Source organism: Mustelus asterias, unplaced genomic scaffold, assembly GCF_964213995.1.
Source record: "Mustelus asterias unplaced genomic scaffold, sMusAst1.hap1.1 HAP1_SCAFFOLD_35, whole genome shotgun sequence".
NCBI lineage: Eukaryota > Metazoa > Chordata > Chondrichthyes > Carcharhiniformes > Triakidae > Mustelus > Mustelus asterias.
This window is the reverse complement of record NW_027590117.1, coordinates 3,959,555-3,979,080: the sequence shown is the minus strand read 5'-3', so window position 1 is coordinate 3,979,080 and position 19,526 is coordinate 3,959,555. Positions and strand designations below refer to the sequence as shown.

At 45.0% G+C, this 19,526-nt stretch overlaps 1 protein-coding gene and 2 non-coding genes across 9 annotated transcripts in view; 1 reads left to right on the top strand and 2 right to left on the bottom strand.

Moving 5' to 3' along the window:
* The window catches only part of LOC144482328 (uncharacterized), a 35,096-nt gene extending 28,075 nt beyond the window's left edge, over positions 1 to 7,021 (bottom strand). For 2 of the 7 annotated variants that reach the window (XM_078201497.1, XM_078201501.1), the window contains exons 1-2: positions 6,979 to 7,016; positions 6,412 to 6,576 (exon numbers count right to left, since the gene is read on the bottom strand). Coding sequence is in view for 2 of the 7 variants with exons in the window: in XM_078201501.1 (XP_078057627.1) it covers positions 6,412 to 6,520 (109 nt within the window). In the remaining 5 variants the exon portion in view is untranslated. Of the gene's footprint in view, positions 1 to 4,573; positions 4,912 to 6,293; positions 6,577 to 6,716 lie in introns of those variants that run through there. The other 5 variants (XM_078201495.1, XM_078201500.1, XR_013495940.1 and 2 more) reach the window with 4 other exon arrangements.
* A 4,860-nt stretch (positions 7,022 to 11,881) lies between these two features.
* Positions 11,882 to 11,953, bottom strand: trnaw-cca (transfer RNA tryptophan (anticodon CCA)). Its single transcript has one exon. It is a non-coding gene; the product is annotated as a tRNA-Trp (tRNA).
* Positions 11,954 to 12,284: 331 nt separating this feature from the next.
* trnas-gcu (transfer RNA serine (anticodon GCU)) lies at positions 12,285 to 12,366 on the top strand. Its single transcript has one exon. It is a non-coding gene; the product is annotated as a tRNA-Ser (tRNA).
* The last annotated feature ends 7,160 nt before the right edge of the window (positions 12,367 to 19,526 follow it).

The window sequence follows — 19,526 nt, the reverse complement described above, 5'->3', positions numbered from 1 at the left end:
ACAATGACAATTACAAGGGGGCACAAGTACAAGCTAAGGAGGGAAAGGTTAAGTGGAGATGTGCGGGGAAGTTTTTTTACACAGAGGGTGGTGGAGGCCTGGAATGCACTGCCAAGTGAGTTGGTTGAGGCAGATATGTTCGTGACATTTAAGACTTATCTGTATAGACATATGAACAGGCAGGGAATAGAGGGGTACAGGTGGATGGTCTCGATAGTACAACGTGTTCGGCGTAGGCTTGTGGGCTGAAGGGCCTGTTCCTGTGCTGTACTGTTATTTATTTTCTTGTTCTCTTTGTATAGTGGTTCTCATTTGAAGAATTCTTCTGACATGCATCATGCGGCTTCTTCATTGTTTCGTTATATTTTCTATCTTCCTCATCATCCAGCTCTGGCTTTGGTTCCCCTCCCTTTCAACCTGATTGGAATGTACCGAGTCTGTACCTGAAACATCTCCTGAAAAATCACCCATTGTCCTGTTACAGTTTTTCCTGTCAGATTTTGGCTCCATTTTACTCTCGCTCAATCCCAGCTCCTCCCGTTGAAGTTAGTCCTCTTCCCATTCAGAAGTGCTACTTTAGATTGTTCCTTGCTAATATCAAGCTTGTGATACAATGATCACTGTTACCCAAGTGACGACCCACAGACACTTGGATCATGCAGTCAACCTTCCTGTCAGTCTGTGTGAGAATGGAATTAATTCTGTATCTGCAATGCCTGATCTGCCTCCAGATTTGCTGCTCTATTTCTTTGTCACCACACCTACCTTTTTCCCTTCTCTGTCTTTTCTCTTCACATTGTATTGAATAGCAATCGCCCGGTTCACTCCATTTCTAAGCCACATTGTCATCATTGCCAGTGTATTGTATTCCCAAATGGCTATTTGTGCTTCTAACTCACCAACCTGATACACCACACTGTGTGATTACACACATGCATTCTAAACCTGTCCTTGTATTCCTCTTAGATTCCTTCTTCATCTACTCTGATCTTATATGGCCCTACTTCTTCCTCTAGATATTCCTCCTTTCTACTTCTATACACTGATGTCTATCCCCCTGCCAGGTTAGTTCAGACCCTCCCCATTCACACGAGTGACCTCCCCATGAGGACACAGGCATTGAGTACAGAATCATGCAAGTTATGCTGAGCCTTTAGAAAGTTTTGATTGTACCACGGCTGCAGTATTGAGTCCAGTTCTGCTCAGCACCCTTGAGGAAACACGTGAGGATCATTCAGCGGGTGCAGAGGAGATTAACCAGAATGGTTTCAGCAATGAGGCTTTTAGCCACAAGGTTTGGCTGGAGAAGCTGGGATTGATCTTTTTGGAGCAAAGCAGATTGAGGGGGAGATCTGATAGAGGTGGACAGGATTATGCCAGGTGTAGATCAAGTAGACAAAGAAATGCTGATCCCATTCGCTGAGAATGCAAGGACTAGGGTGCACAAGTTGAAGGTTTTGGGATGAGACAGAGAGGGGATGTGTGTGGAAGAACTTCTCATGCAGCGAGTAACAACCTGGAAGTCGCTGCCTCTGAGGGTGGAAGCAGAGATGATGAAGAATTTGAAAGATGAATTGCGATGGACATTTGAGGAAAATAAACTGATAGGGCTCTGGGGATAGAGCAGGGGAGTGAGACTGACTGGATTGTTGCATGGAGAACCAGCATGGACTGGATGTGGTTCCAGAGATATCTTTTTAATCCACAATCAGTCAGAGCAGGAGAGACAGACATTGTTTCCATGTCACCCCAACTCAGTACCACTGACAGAGAGATAGATAAATCCCAGTCCAAATTCTCACCCACTATCAGATTGTCAATGTGTCAGTCCTAAAATATTGCAGCATTGGCTGCAATTAAATTAAATGCCAGATACAACTGAATGATAGGATAACCTGAGACACCAACTGTGATCATTAAGATAAGAATACATATAAATTTGATGAGTACAGATTGAGATACAGATCACATACCCAACCTGATGCCTCATAGAGTGTACGGCAGATATTATATTCTAACAGTGAAAGCTAAGCTCAACATTCAAGTATAAAGTTCTTACAACCAGAGTGAATGATGAAAGCATCAATTTGATTAATAAAATTTGAATAACACTTTCTTTGACTTTGCAACGATTGTGAGATGAAAAGATCCATGGTCCTTCCCAATTGTGTTCAAATAGAAAGTGATTTAATACTCGGCCAAATTCTCAATAATTCCATTAAAACCCACAGCATTAATGGTCTGTTTCTGTGCTGAAATTTCAACGTGGAATGAACTCAGATTGTTAAACAGTCCCAGAGCCTGAGGTCATGTAATGAATCCTGCACTGTCAGAGTAGCTGACAGATTCAGAATCATTCTCGAGCACATGTTCATTACCAGACACTGACAGAGACAGACTGTTACTGAACTCACTGACAGAACCTGATCCTGAATGACACTAATCAATCTGACACACATATATGGTACCACTGACATGGTCAGAAATCATCACAAACCCACATAGACTGCCGAATGTGCACAAACAGCACATGTTTCTTCAGAAGGAACTCTTCAAAATGCAGCTAATGAAAATACAACAAAACTTACTCCAACTTATAAATCAAAGAAAGGGTTTGATAAAGAAGCATCATTACTCCAAACTCGGGGTCTCGCCTGGGCCAATCCAAGCTCTCCAAAATTCTGCACAGTTCCTTATTTATAGTGAATCAGCTGGTCAGCTGACTATTACATCACTCTAATTGGTTCCATGGTTCACTGGGTCAGCTGACCCTTACATCTTGTTCCCATTAGTCTCATTACATCCAATCAAAGTTGTCACCGGTTACATTCTAACAACACACACCCATTAAAGAGTGGGAGTTACAGACCCACATTTTCAAACCGGTTTACCACATTCCCACGGAGGATCACTGAATTATACTAAAATAATCCCACACTCACATCCAGCACCAGATGCTGACAGACACAGCATGAATTCCACATTCACATACAGCACCAGAATCTGATGTGCGTAATCAACATAGTCAAACTCACAGAGAGACACACTTGTTACACGACTGAAAGAGGATTTTTGGCCTGTCAAGTTCTGGCTCTCCAAGTGAGTAACACACCTCGGGCCATTCATCCACCTTCTCCCCACATCTTTGCACATTCTTCATTTTCAGGCAATAATCCAATTCTTTCTTGAAGGCCTCGATTGAAGCTGCCTCTCATGCACTGTCAGGCCCCACATCCCAGACCATAACCACTCGCTGTAGGAAGAAGTTTCTCCTCATGTATCCATTCCTCCCTTTCCCAATTCCCTTAAATCTGTTCCCTCTGCTTCTCAACCCATCCAACAATGGGGACAGTTGTTCTCTGTCAACTCTGTCCAGACTCCTCATGATTCTGTTATCAAATCTCCTCTCAACCTTCTCTGCTCCAAGGAACGTGGTCCCAACTTCACCAGTTTATCTCAATAACTGAAGTTCCTCATATTTCACAATGTGTCTCACTTACACAGGCCAGAGGCAGCATATAATTATATGCAGGGCCCTGACAATTGATCCCAATCTCACAGACAGTACCACCGACTGACAGAATTAATCCCACTCTCACAAACAGCACTGAAGTTAAACAGATGCAGAATTGGTGTCAAAGATTCCCAGATTTTGAGAATGATTCCCACATTCCCATTCAATGCGAGTAGCTGACAGATACAGACTGAATTCCACTATCACATTGAGCAGCGGAGCACACTCAATGCCACAGACTGAAAGATATTCAATCAATATCACACTGATTCACACTGCCAGAGACTGACAAATACAGGATGAATCTCACAGATGGTTACAAAGACTGATAGGTACCGAATAAACCCAGCCCCCTCAAAGTGGCCGAGAAGGACAGCTACAACATTAATCCCAAACTGGCATATCATCCCAGAGAGTGAATGAATCCCGCGCTCACTCTTAGCCCCCACCAACTGGCAAATACACAATGAGTCTCCAACACTACCACAGACAGAATGACTCCATCAGTCGCATAGTCCCCGAGACTAAAAGATACAGAATGATCCTCACCTTCACACCCGAACAGAGAGTAAATCCCAAACTCTCGCACTGTATCAGCGAGTGAGTAAATCCCACACTTCACACACTATCAGACAGAGAGTAAATCCCACACTCTCACACTGCATCATCCAGTGAGTAAATCCCTCACTCTCGCACTGTACCAGAGTGAGTAAATCCCACACTCGGATACTGTTTCAAAGTTCCAGGGACCCAGGTTCAATTCCACCTTGGGTGATTGTCTGTGTAAAGTTTGCACATCCTCCCCTTGTTTGCGTTTCCTCCCATGCTCCAAATGTTAAGTGGATTGACCATGCTAAATTGTCCCTTAGTGTCCCAAATATATTGGTTAGGGGGATTAGCAGGATAAATATGTGGGGTTACCAGGATAGGTTCTGGGTGAGATGCTGTGTCAGAGTCTGTGTAGACTCGATGGGCCAAATGGCCTTCATCTGCACTGTAAGGATTCTATGACAGTTAAGGCTGAAATAGACAAACTTTGGTTTCTCAAAAAAATCAAGGAGTAAAATGGGGTTGAAGCTGAAGATCTGAAACACTATAAGCTGCTACTACGCCCACATCTGGAGCCTGAATCCACAGTTTGGAATCCACATTTTCAAAGAGAAATACAGCTCATAGATTGCAAAGACATGTTACCAGGAAAATGGAAGGAATGTGGGGAATATTTTATGAGGGATTAAGAGATTTTGGATTGCAATCTTTAGAGAAGGCTGATTTATGGTTCAGTTCAAGTTTATAAATTGATACATTTTAATTTGACATGGAAGTACTCGATGAAAGGTCTGGTACGGGGAAGTTCCGAACAACAAAGGGACCTTGGCGTGTTTGTTCATCGATCTCTGAAGGCAGAAAGGCAGGTTAATAGTGTGGTGAAAAAGGTGTATGGCACATTCACCTTTATCAATCGGGGTATAGATTACAAAAGCAGAGAGGTCATGATTGTGGTGAACCACTGTTACTACATGTATGTACCTGGACACACCCATGCTGCACCTGGCCCGAGACTCCTCCCTTTCCACCTGGGACCCCTCCCTTTCCACCCAGAGTGAGGTATAAAGGTGATGGTCCCTCCTTCTTGCCTCAGTTCAGACCAGGTCAGCTAAAAGGGTGTGCTCCTGTTCTCAGAGAATAAAAGCCTATTAGTTTTCCCTCACTCTCAGAAGTCTCCGCGTTGTAATTGATAGTGCATCAATGATGTATAGAGCTTCGGTGAGGCCACAGCTGGAATTGTGTGTGCAGTTCTGGTTGTCACATTATAGAAAGGATGTGACTGCGTTGGAGGGGGTGCAGAGGAGACTTACCAGGGTGCTGCCTGGGATGGAACATTTAAGTTATGAAGAGAGGTTGGATACGCTTGGGTTGTTTTTGTTGAAGCAGAGAAGACTGAGGGGGCGACTTGATTGAGGGGAATGGACAGGGTGGATAGGGAGCAGCTGTTCCCCTTAGTTGAGGGGTCAGTTACGAGGGGACACAAGTTCAAAGTGAGGGGTGTGAGGTTTAGGGGGGAGTTGAGGAAAAATGTTTCTACCCAGAGGGTGGTGACAGTCAGGAATGCACTGCCTGGGAAAGTGGTGGAGGCGGGGTGCCTCACATCCTTTAAAAAGTACCTGGATGAGTACTTTGCATGCCATAACATTCAAGGCTATGGGCCAAGTGCTGGCAAGTGGGATTAGGTGCCCAGGTCAGGGCATTTCATGCATCGGTGCAGACTTGATGAGCCGAAGGGCCTCTTCTGCACTGTAATATTCTGTGATACATAGCCTTACTACCCAAGCTTGAAAAGTTCTTTACTCTCAGTTACTGTATTTTGTGTGTCATAATAAACTACAGAAATTTGGTTCATGTCTCAATAGTCAATTTGTTTATCCCACATAGAATTGTTGATATTTCAAAAGCGTTGCCTGATTCTGTGGTGAATGCTGAAAACGCAGTGACTTTTGGAAAACCTGTCAGAAACATAGTGTGATTTCTATTTATGTATTGTTTGATGTTGTTGCCGTTCTTGTTTTTAATACTGTGACTGTGTGGCAATCAAGATAAATAAATGAGTCATGATCGAACTGAATGGTGGAAAAGAGTCAATGCGCCTTGTGGGGGGCCAAGGATAGATCCTTGGGGGATTCGGGAGGTAACAGCACAGGAGTGGGAAGAGAAACCATTGCGGGTGATGTTGTGCTTAAGACCAGAAAGAGAAGAATGGAACTGGGGAGTGCCATCTTACCCAGCTGAACAATCTCTCCACCTGTCCCCCACTATTGACAGAGTTGACTGCACCATCCTGCTCCAATACCTTCCCACTGTCAGGTCAGTGTTCACAGCAGATGAAGATGTTAATGTACCTGACAACCTGAGGAAACTAATGATGAATGAAGGGCTGGGCCTCAGGAAACGAGTGGAGCGAAAGCTGGAGTTCTCAATCATCTTCGTCTCGGTCGGCAGCTCCTCCATCTCAATGTGTGTGGTGAGATCAGGCCATTCTGCTCAGTCAGGAACACCCAGACTGACTGCAAGAGAGAGAGAGGCTGCAATTAGAACCAAACAATGAGGGAGACACACTGAGAGTAACCAAGCCCTGGCCCCAGACACAGGGCACCGGAAGATTCCAGTATCTCTCCCTGGCCTATGAAGAGTGAGGTTCTCTAACCCGGTGTGGCACTGCGCCCCACACAAGAACACAGGAAGATCCCAGTCTCTGTGCTGATTGGTGTGACGGGGTTTGCAGCGCCGAGACTGGGGAGCTGCAGCGTGACATGTTTACACAGGAAGCCGCCATTCGAAACCCTGAGCTGCGGATTGATAGCCGGGCGGGGCGGGATTCCCGCTGCCAAAACCCTTCCCCCATCCGAAGCCCCACCGCCGGCTCAGGATCTGGGCCCGGGGACTGAAGCCACTGGCCGGACATTTACCGCCGCCCGGTGTCTGATGGGACCAGTGTGTACCCCCGCCCTCTGTCCAATCACAGTCACCGACCTGTGACCGACAGCTGAGAAAACCAATCAGAAATTGAGCCATTTCTGTTATCCAATAGACGCTCTGCGTTGATTGAGTGATGGCTGCATCATCCAATCAGTGAGCTCAGTCTGTCTGAAATGTGCGCGAACAATGGAAATGACGTTTTAATCTTGACCAATAGAGCGACATGCTTCAAACAACACCCGCCCACATCACGATTGACATCGGCATGAACCAATCGAAGAACGCCGCTGTAACACATACACCAATCGGAATGCGGCGCTGATGTTCGGCTCCAGCAACGTCACTCCCAGCCCAGCGTCATTGCGTCATACAATTCGATCCGCGGCTCAAACCAATGAGAAATCAGACAGCTGGAGGCGGGTAAAGAATCCTTAAAGCGGAACCGCTATTAGAATTACCGTTGTACAACTCTAATTTACTTACGATAGTTAAAGCAACAACAGGATTGGTGAAAGTCAGAGCGTGAGAGAAGTAGAACTGGGGGAAAGGAAGGAGGAAATAAATGTAGGAAACGCGATAGAAATGAAAGGAGAGGAAAGGAAGATGGAAGCAGTGAGGTTTAGAGAGGGAATTCTGGAGCTGAGTCCCTGAGAATTGAAAGCATAGCCATCACTGGTGGAGTGAATCGATGATGTGGAGATGCTGTTTCTGGGGGTGTTTCCGAGTCGGGAATGGTGGAAATGATCTTTATTTTTCTGCATGTTGCAAACTAAAGTCTCATCTGCTTCTCAGAAGGAATGCTCAGTGAGCTGGGGCTAAGTTTCTGAGTTAGCACCCACACAAGCTTTACCTGCAGCCTGGAGCTCAATTACTGAAGCGGGATTTTGTCTTTCTCATCAGGACGGTGCAGGCTGAACAGGTGCAGTGTTGCAGTGAGGAAAATGAAAAAGAGAATTGGTGCAATGACACAACCTTATTTGGCTGCAGTTTTTACTGAACGGGGTTTGTGTTGGTTCACTGGGTTAGGATCACTGACTGCATGTATTTGTGGAGTGTTTTAGGTTCATTTATTAACATCGCAAGTAGGCTTACATTAAAACTGCAATGAAGTTACTGTGAAAATTCCCCAGTCGCCACACTCCAGCGCCTGTTCGGATACACTGAGGGAGAATTTAACATGGTCAATGCACCTAACAAGTGCATTTTTCGGACTGTGGGAGGAAAATGGAGCACCTGGAGAACACTCACGCAGACACAGGGAAACGTGCAGACACTGAACAGATAGTGATCCAAGCCGGGAAGCAAACCCGGGTCACTGGCACTGTGAGGCAGCAGTGCTAACCACTGTGCAACCATGAGGAGAGGGTGCTGACACATGTCCGTGAGAAGCCAAGTCTGACGATAATAGCGAGAGTCATACAGTACAGAAGAGGCGCTTTGACCCATCACGTCTGCACCAACAAACCTACATTAAATCTACAAGTATTCCTACCTTTCAGCACTTGGCTCGTAGCATTGAAAGTTATGACATTTCAAGTGTTCATCCACATACTTTGTAAAATTAGTGAGTTTTCCCACCTCTACTACCTCTCCAGGCATTGCAATCCAGACTCTGACCATGCTTTGGATGAAAAAATGTTTCTCTCAAATCCCCTCTAAACTTTCTGCCCCTCACCTTAAAATTCTGCTTCCTTGGTATCAACCCTGCAACTAGGAGGAACAGCTGCTTCCTATCCACCCTTTCCATAACCCTCATAATCTTATACACCTCAATCAGGTCTCCCCTCAGCCTTCTCTGCTGTAAAGAAAATGACGCGAGCCTATATAGTCTCTCTTCCTAGTTCAAATTCTCCATCCCATTTCTTTAGAATAGAGATGAGGAGAAATTTCTTCAGCCAGAGAGTGGTGGGTCTGTGGAATTCATTGCCACAGAGGGCTGTGGAGGCCGAGACGTTGAGCGTCTTCAAGACAGAAATTGATAAATTCTTGATTTCTCGAGGAATTAAGGGCTATGGGGAGAGAGCGGGTAAATGGAGTTGAAATCAACCATGATTGAATGGTGGAGTGGACTCGATGGGCCGAATGGCCTTACTTCCGCTCCTATGTCTTATGGTCTTATAGTCTTATCCCAGTCAACATCCTGGTGAATGGCCTCTGCACCCTCTCCAGTACAATCATATCCTTTCTCCAGTGATTTGACCAGAACTGCACTCAGTGCTCCAACTATGGCCTCACCAAAGTTTTGTATAGCTCCAACATTGTCTTGCTGCTCTTATAATCATACATTAATACTCCATTCCTCATGTTTCATGAATCTTCACAAGTCACAGAGTGAAAGGCTCTTTTATCATCAAAAAATACAATGTACGGCAGCTGGAGCTTTCCCTTGTATTTTCAGGGATCTAGGAATCAGTGGATCATCTAGAGATAGAACGAAAAGAATATTTCACAGTATTTATTCACATGGTACTAACATCAGGTTGCAGTAGTTATGAGCTGACTGTGTGGCCTTATGGATAAAGTGTCTGACTTTGGTGTTTGTAGTAATGATATCAGAAAATTGCAGGTTTGAGTTCTGTCACGGTCGTTTCTGGTGGAGCATCCTGGGAACCGATCTCCCACATCATATTAAATCCACATTTTCTTCCAAACATTGCAGGGTGCTTTCTCAGAATGTAGGTCCTTGTTATTTTATTAATTCAATTCTAAAATAATCTTAGCTCTGAACAATTCCACAATATCTGTTTGATCTGGATAAATTATTGATGTTCCCAACTAGAGCAAAATGCTTTGTATTGATTGGGTGATTGAAGTTCTGTGGAGGCAATTCTAATTTCCTCAGGACGAGGTTTAATAATGAGCTGAATGAAGTGTTTTTGTTTACAGGGATGAAAGGTTATGTCACTGGGCTGGTAAACCAGAGGCCCGCACTGATCTTTGGAGGCATGGAGTAAGTCCCACCATGGCAGCTGGTGAAATTTAAATTAACTGATTTGATACACAGAATCATTGATCAAAAACAGAAACAGGAGTAGGCCATTCAGCCGAAATAAGTCTGGACTTGAAACCAAGCCTCAGAAATGGCGGCCTTGAAATTCCTGTTGATTGGTTTCCCACAGGAAACATTTTCACTGAACAACAGAGAACATTTCACACAACAGGAAACACCTTTGCAGAACAGAAAATAAAAATTGTGCTCAAGATGGCTCATATTTACATAACCGGGAATCTGGTCAGACCCCATTTGGAATATTGTGAGCAGTTTTGGGCCCCATATCTAAGGAAGGATGTGCTGGCCTTGGAAAGGGTCCAGAGGAGGTTCACAAGAATGGTCCCTGGAATGAAGAGCTTGTCGTATAAGGAACAGTTGAGGACTCTGGATCTGTATTCCTTCGAGTTTAGAAGAATGAGGGGGCATCTTATTGAAACTTACAGGATACTGCGAGGCCCGGATAGAGTGGGCATGGAGAGGATGTTTCCACTCGTAGGAAAAATTAGAAACAGAGGGCACAACCTCAGGCAAAAGGGACGATTCTTTAAAACAGAGATGAGGATGAAATTATTCAGCCAGAGAGTGGTGAATCTGTGGAACTCTTTGCTGCAGAAGGCTGTGGAGGTCGGGTCATTGCGTGTCTTTAAGACAGAAATAGATAGATTCTTGATTAATAAGGGGATCATGGGTTATGGGGAAAAGGCAGGATAATGAGGATGAGGGAAATATATGATTGAATGGTGGAGCAGACTCAAAGGTCCAAGTGGCATAATTCTGCTCCCATGTCTTATGAATATATTTACACAACAGGGATGAATTTGACACAACCACAATAAAGATCTGTCAACGGCAGAGACACAGTTTCACAACAGAGAGAACAGTTACACAGCAGAGAGTGCAGTTACACCTACATGAAATTAATTTTAAAACAAGGTCTATCTTTATGTAACAGAAGATCCCTTTTCAAACATAATCAGTTGTTCCATCTCAGTATCTTGTTGGTTTGTTGGGTACCTTCTCTGTCTATCGCTCTGTGTGTGTCCTGATCATCTCTTACTGCTTCTCTGTGTGTCTTTCTCTGTCTGTTTGATTCGGGCTGATGTTAAGTGTTATTGTCCAGCCAGGGTGCGCTTCCCAACACGTGGGTCTTGTTTGAAATACAAATACAATGAATAGTTTCCTCTCACCCATGCAACAGGAATAGGCAGGAAGCGGCAACGTTTCGGGGCAGAGTGGTTGGACCCATAACCCAGAGGTTGATGGATCGAAGCCATCATCTGCTATCATGTTCTCACGAACATCAAATCGTAACATTCGGCTGCTGCCCAAAGGTAAATCTGGGTTTTCTCGACAGTAAATTTGTTTCATCATCTTGATTTTCATTAACTGGGAACACAGCGCATATGTCCCAGGTTCACAGGAAGTAGTCTCACAACACCAGGTGAAAGTCCAACAGGTTTATTTGGTAGCATGAGCTGTCGGAGAGTTGCCCTTTCATTAAATGGTTGGACAGCTTATTCAGCCAAAAGCACGGGATTAATTCCTGTATCGGTTGAGATTGTTCATGAAGGCCCGGCTTCGAAGCCTTGCTCCTCTCTTGACGTGTGAATCATCCTGTTAAATCGCCACAGTCAGCTGTCTCCTTTGATGACCCATTGGAACATCTGAGTCTGTGGACCTTGCTTTAATTTTGCAAGCAATGAACACCTCATAACTCTGACACATTGTTTCAGATATAAAACTGTGCAAAAACAAAACTGAGCATGCGAACCGGAAGCATCCCTAAAATATAATTTCTACCATCGTTTTGAAATTTGTCATTTCGGGAACAATCGCAAACAATCAACTTTACCAAGATACCAATTTTACCCAGACACAAAATCCGACGTAGAAAAGCTTCGTGAGCCTGACGTGATTTGAACACGCAACCTTCTGATTTGGAGTCAGGCGCGCTACCGTTGCGCCACAAGCTCAGACTGCTTGCTGCATTTTACATCCGGGTTATGTTCGGCGAATTCAAAATCAAACTGGGACCAGGGAATGGAACTGTCTCCCTCTTTACTTTCTGTGGTTACACACCGAATGGAAGAGTAGCAGCGAACCGGATTAACAAGAAAGCAGCAACACAGCATTATCCTGTGGGAGAAATATGTTCTTTGTTACGGGTGTTAAAACACCCTGGTTTGGTGAGAAGTCAAAAGAGAAAACGCTAGAAAATCTCAGCAGGTCTGGCAGCATCCGCAAGGAAAGAAAAAAGCTGACATTTCGAGCCCTTTGTCAAAGCTTGGTGAGAAGTTATTGCGTGACGAGGTGGCCGAGTGGTTAAGGCGATGGACTGCTAATCCATTGTGCTCTGCACGCGTGGGTTCGAATCCCATCCTCGTCGGTGATGGTTCGTTCAGTGTTTTGAGGTTCCAAGATGAAGTTTGAACACACAGGCTTGAGAGAATAGTCCAGAACAATTCGATATTCCCATAATTCTCATCCTCTGAGAAACTCGATCTGACAGTCAATTCAAATCAGGGCACCCGCTTTGGACACGAGTTTGCCACCATGTCAACATGTGGTTTCGGAAGCTCCAAAGCAGACGCCAGTGGCACATTTTGTCTTTCCGGAATCGGCAGGTCAGCCATGAAAATTAGTGCTCTATTAGCTGGTTTGGCCATGCTAAATAGCCCCTTAGTGTCAGGGGGATTAGCATGGTAAACATATGGGATCACGGGGATTCATTCTGGGTGGGATTGTTGTCGGTGTAGGCTTGATGGGCCGAATGTCCTCCAAGTTCGAGGCGGCAGTTTCGCTTCTCTGAGAAGATTGACACACCAGTTCCTAATTTCTTCAAATTTTACCCAGAAAGCTGACTCCGATGAGATTCGGACCCACAACCTTTGAACATTTCACAAGACAATGACTAGCAGTCTAACATGCTGGTACCCACTGCCGCAAACAGGTCCACAGCAGACGCCATTTCCCTGGCCCTGCACTCAACCCTGGAACACCTAGATAACAAGGATACCTCTGTCAGACTCCTATTTATTGACTACAGCTCAGCCTTCAACACCATTATTCCCAGGAAACTCATCTCCAAACTCTGTGGCCTGGGCCTCGGCACCTCCCTCTGCGACTGGATCCTGAACTTCCGAACTCACAGACTTACCTCGAATGGACTTACTTTGCATGAAGTTGATCTTTCTCTCCACCCTAGCTATGACTGTAACACTACATTCTGCACTCTCTTGTTTCCTTCTCTATGAATGGTATGCCTTGTCTATATAGTGCACAAGAAACAATACTTTAACAATACTTTTTCACTGTATGTTAACACATGTGACAATAATAAATCAAATGAAATCAAATCAAAAATGCCATTCTTTGTGCCACAGAGACATTGCTGCAGCAACTATTCCCCGTTCCCATCTGGCAATTTCTGATGTCGTCGAACAGACAGTTGAAAAGTTCAGCAATTGGGCAGCGATTACATTTCAAAAATACTTTATCATCATTAAAATATTTTGGGACGTCCTATGGTTGTGAAAAGAGCTACAGATATTCCAGTCGAACTCCGAAAGGACACAGACAGGTTGGTGGAATGGGAGGACATGTGGCAGATGATGAATGAAGTGATTCATTTTGGTGGGAATAACACAAAGCGACAATATAAAATAAAGGAATTAATTCCAAAAGCTGGTGCAAGAACAGCAGGACATATTTGGACATGTGTATATGTCATTGAAGGTGGCAGGACAGTTTTTAAGAGCCGTTATTAAAACATACTGTATCCTCCAGTTTATAACTGAAAACAAGAAGTTCATACAAATTTACGGCAAAGAAAATGCAGATGTGCTGTTAGATATTTTCAGCCTTGCCCCTCGCCTGAGGTGTAGTAATCCTGAGGCTAAATCAACACCATTAAGCTCTCCCTGTTGAGATGGGGAACAGCGGATGGTCATTTGGGATTATGGTAACTTTACCTTTATATCTGTGCCATATTCAGAATATGTTTTGCATTATCTGCTGATTTTCGAGGATTGGGATCTTTCTGATTCTGTTGGTAGAACTGTGCGTGTACAAGCAATTTGTTCTGGCGGTCAGCTCCCGGAACAGTAAACTAGTTTGGAATCCATTCTGTATTTGCAAACTCTGGGATTGTAAACAAGTTGATGGATCTCCTCATTCTGAATCTTCAATGCATTTTTTCAGCGTCGCTGACTGGGCTTGCATTTTTAAAAAATTAATTCATGGGACATGGGTGCCACTGGCTGACCAGTATTTATTGCCCAACTCTAGTTGCCTGCGGGCAATTGAGAGTCAACCACATTGCTGTGGCTCTGGAATCACATGTCGGCCAGACTGTGTAAAGACGGCAGATTGTGGTCCCTGGAGGACCAGATAGATTAATACAACAATCGACAAAGGTTTCATAGTCATCAGGAGATCCTTAATTCCACATATTTTTTATTGAATTCAAATTCCACTGCCTTGTCAGGATTTGAACCCGGGTCCCCAGAATACGAGCTAAGTTTCAGATTTCAGCGATGATACCACAAGGCAAGGTCTCCAAATTTCCTTTGAACTGAGTGGCTTGGTAGGCCACCTCCGAGGGCCTACAACATTGTTGTGGGTCGGGAGTTGTATGTAAGCCAGTCCAGGTAAGAATTCCTTCCCTGAAGAGCATTAGTGCTTGAGTTGTCTTTTTTTACGAAAGTTGATTCAAGGCCATTAATTCCAGATTTTTTATTGATTTTGAATTTCGCCATCTGTCGTGGTGGGAGATGTGTGAGTGTTGGTCTGTGAGAGCTTGTGTGGGTGTGTGTGTGGGTGTGTGAGAGAGAGAGAGTGATGGAGATTCACTCATTTTCAGTGAATGTGAATTAACCCCTTATATTCATACACGGACACTGTGATCCCCTTGCCCTTGCGAATTCCTAAGAAGTAATTATACCACTGATATCCGTTGTCGTAGCGTCTGCATGGTTTCCCCAATGTACCATGCCTCGGGACATCCTTTCCTGCAGCGTATCAGGTACCTGCAGACGCTACGACAACGGATGAATGAACACCGCTCGACAATCACCAGGCAAGACTGTTCTCTTCCTGTGGGGGAGCACTTCAGCAGTCACGGGCATTCAGCCTTGGATCTTCAGGTAAGCGTTTTCCAAGGCGGCCTTCACGACACACGACAGCGCAGAGTCGCTGAGCAGAAACTGATAGCCAAGTTCCGCACACATGAGGACGGCCTAAACAGGGATGTTGGATTTATGTCACATTATCAGTAACCCCCACACCTTTCCCCCTGATCTTGCAGAATCTCACTGGCTGTTCTGTCTGGAGACAATACACATCTCTTTAGCCTGTGTTTAATGTTCCCTCCACCCACATTATCTGTACCTTTAAGACCTGGCTGGCTGTAGAGATTTGCATTCTCATCAGTATTCTGTAACTTGATTTCTGTGTCTCTGTGCACTGTTGGAGAACAGATTTTCACTCCATCTGACGAAGGGGCAGCGCTCCGAAAGGTTATGGTATTTGCTACCAAATAAACCTGTTGGAATTTAACCTGGTGTTGTGAGACTTCTTACTGTCCTTTCCCTCTGCCTGACATGATGATTCTTCACTCAGATCTCTGCACAATATGAGAGGAAATCTTTCAGGCTCCTTTTATACAGCCCGCCCCGACCTGACTGAGGAAGGAGTGAGAGAGCAGAGAGGGGAGGAGACAGAGTGAAGAATAAACACAGAGCGGGAGGGAGGAGAGAGCCGGACTGACACACACACACACAGAACGGCCCCTGATCTTTCAGCTCCACCTCCAGTTTCTGCAACCGCCAATTTCAACCCGTTTATTAACAATGGAAGCGAAACACAGCTCCCACATAAACCCGTCACAAACAAGTGTTTCCACAAACCTGCAACTTTGAAATATGGAATCAAAGAGAAAATGCTGCAAATAATCAGCAGCTCCGGCAGCTTTTGTGAAGAGAGAGAGAGACAGAGTTAACGTTTCGGGTCGTGACTTTGTTCTTTTGTGTTTTTAAACCTGGTCCGTAATAATTCCCAGTCAGTCATATTCCGACCTAAACACAGTCGATTCTATAGCAAGAATCTTCCTCCGCAACATCCTCACACACATCTGCTTCTCGCTGTTTGCAAACACTTTAATGAAGCTGCTTGGGGCAATCTCCTGTGTTAAAATTAAGGGAGTCAGGATGGCCGAGCGGTCTAAGGCCGCAGTCTCCTCTGGAGGCGTGGGTTCAAATCCCACTCCTCACATTGATGTTTGGCTAAGAATTGCCGTCTCACAGCGCCAGGCACCTGGGTTCGATTCCCGGCTGAGGTCACTGTCTGTGTGGAGTTTGCACATTCTCCCTCGGCTTTCTCCGGTTTCCTCCCGCACACCAAAGTGCGTGTTAGGTTGACTGGCCATGCTAAATTGCACCGGAGTGTCGGGGAGTAAATAGGGTCATGGGGATCCGGACTGGGTGGGATTGTGGTCGGTGCAGACTCGATGGGACGATTGGCCTCCTTCTGCACTGCAGGGATTCGGTTAAAAATGAGGCGCGAATGCGGTGTTTAGCCGCCAGTGTTACTGAATCTACCAGACATCTTTATTATGAGAGAAAGTGGCGATTGAGCAAATGAAATTCAGCCTCTACTCTGTTTCGCTTTAGTCTGAATTTGAAATGATCTCTATTGAGAATGAGCCGGGCCGCGGGACAGGAATCATTTTCTTGCGGGATCAGCTCTTTCCTGAGAGATGTGGGTGGCTCTGAGAAGAGCCTTTGGGTTCAGAGGTTTACAATTTGCTCGGGTTGTTTCACTGCTTTCCTGACGCTTTCTTCGCTTTTGCTGCTTTCACTTTGGGTTTGGCCTTGGATTTAGTCACTTTTTTGACAGACTTTCCGCCCGTCACCTTCTTCACAGGAGGCTTTTTCTTCAGGGCTGCTTTCTTCACCGCCTTTTTTGGAGTTGCCGCCTTCTTGCTGCTTGTTTTCTTCACTGTTGATTTCTTCACTGGAGTTTTCTTTGCTGCGGGTTTCTTGGCTGCGGGTTTCTTGGCTGCTGCTTTCTTGTTGTCACCTTCTTGGCCGCTGTTTTCTTTACTAAAGATTTCTTGGCTGTTGGTTTCTTCACCTTCTTTCCCATTTTCCCCGGGCTTTCCTTCTTGCGAGTTTGAAGGAGCCAGAGGCGCCCTGTCCCTTTGTCTGCACCAGAGAGCCTTTCTCCACCTTCCTCTTGATAGTTAACCTGATCTGGGAGACGCGCTTCCCCACATCCACTCCACTGCCAGCCAAAGCTTTCTTTATCGCGGCCAGGGACATCCCCTTGCGATCGCTGCAACCCGCCACAACATTGAGGATCTGCTCGCCTAACTTGGGACCGGCTGCCGCAGGTCGGGGAGCCGCCTTCTTCTTCCTGGGAGACTTCACTTGAGCGGGAGCGGCTGGAGGAGCCGTTTCGGCGGCTGCAGTTTCAGTCATATCCGAGAGTGTGTGGAAAATCTGTGTGAGAGTCAGAACTGGATCCGAAATGAACCCAGTGGTGGCGGCACAGAGCAACTTAAAGGCAGAGAGCGGACGGAGCAGAGACAAGCTGCTGTCAGCTCCCGGCTCCTCCAGCCTCTCTGTTTCTTTCTCCTAACAAACTCTCCCATTGCAATGAAATTCCGCCTCTCCAGAGATCCAGCTCACATCCTTCATGTCTCTGACACACGAATGTTTGCTGTTGAAAAGGTTTCACTCGAACTGAGAACTCCATTTTCCACTGAAACCCGTTTTACTGCTGCACTGATCGCGCTCTCACACGCGATAGCTGACATGTTCTCGACTTTTCCACTGAAATCTTGAATTTAGCGAACCATTTGCCTTGAAATCTCACTTTGGGGCTCAGCAGGGGGATTAAGGGAATCTTTGATTGGAACATTGTTTTATTTTACACAAGAGAGACTCGGTGATCTCATGATCAGAACAGACACACAAACACAGTTGGATTAGTCTGACTCCCCCGTCCCTTTCATACACTCTCTCTTACACAATATTCACACCTACACATTCACAGGACAAAACTTTTACCAACTGTAAGGTCCCAGGACGGAATTTCTCCTCCTTTTAGCCTTTGCTCTGTATCCCGGGGGCGTCGTTATAGTTTTTCGCCTCAGTAACTGTTAAACACTCTGAAGCCCGCTCCCCGCAGATTGTCTTTGAATTCATTCATGGAATATGAGTGTCGCTGTCTGGGTCAGCATTAGTTGCCCATCCCTAATTGCCCTTGGGTAGGTGGTGATGAGCTGCCTTCTGGAACCGCTGCAGTCCATGGGGTGTATGGCCACATCTGTAAACCAGATTCCGCGGCAACAGACAGTTATATCTGTTTTTTCAGTTATTATAGCGGTTGCAGACATCATTGTGTTTCTTTAGGGTGAAGATACAAATTAACTGTTCTCGGAGTCTCTCAATTTTCCTGTTTTATTTGTTTTTCCTGCACTGACAGGTAACAGCAAGTCACAACCTCAACAACCAGTGACAGCCTGTTAAATATTCATCCCTCACTCGCTGATAATGGAGTTTCTGACAGTGGCAGACATGTTCTGACCACCCTCCGATTGGGCCCGAAGGTGACCAGATTCACTGTCAGAGCTGGGCTTTCAGACTGAGGGGGTGGCAGAGCCAGGTGAGTGATGATGGTGACTGTGCGAACATTTGACCAAGGGTCAGTTCCTGGCCATCACAGTGGTAATTCAATTAATTATCTATCGCAAGTCAGAACAGTAGGTGGGCACTCCTAAAATAAAATTGACTAAAAATTCTCATAATCGCTGTGTTTGTAATGTAAAATCCACATTCAATTTGCTTTCAGCTGAAATGTTGTTTAAATGAAATTAAAGACCTCAAAACTAATCAATGAGTTCTCAGTCAGAAACAATAGTAAAAAGAAAGGTGGCCTTAACTGTCCAGAACTATGAGACAAGCCAAGTTCAGTTTACAAACTGTGCTATGGACACATCTGGTATCTGATGAAATCAGCAACTCAGGAAGTTCAGTAATTATAACTAATGAAAATAACGGTTGTTTAAGCAGAGTGAGTGATGGTGGTATAGGGGTGAGCATAACTGCCTTCCAAGCAGATGACCCAGGTTTGATTCCTGGCCAATGCATTGGTCATTTATTTTAAACCTTATCCACGGCCTCTTATGTTTTAAACTGAGTGGACAAAAACAGGGCGAACGAAACATTTGACAGGAATGAAATAAAATGCAGATACCTTTTTCATTTTTTGTTCGGACATAATTCTTTTTTAATGAAAAATATTGGAAGAGAAAATCAAGTCTGACCGAATAAATGAATTTTTCAGCCAGACACAAAGACTCAAAGTAAAAGTAGAGGAACAAATTTCAGCTCCCACATTGTGTGTTGCGCAATCCTGGTGCCTGATGAAGTTAATATGAACTTTACTGAGGTGGTTACATTATTCTGACAAATAAGATCTGCCAAAAGATAAAATACTGGAAAATCTCAGCAGGTCTGACAGCATCTGTAAAGAAAGAAAAGA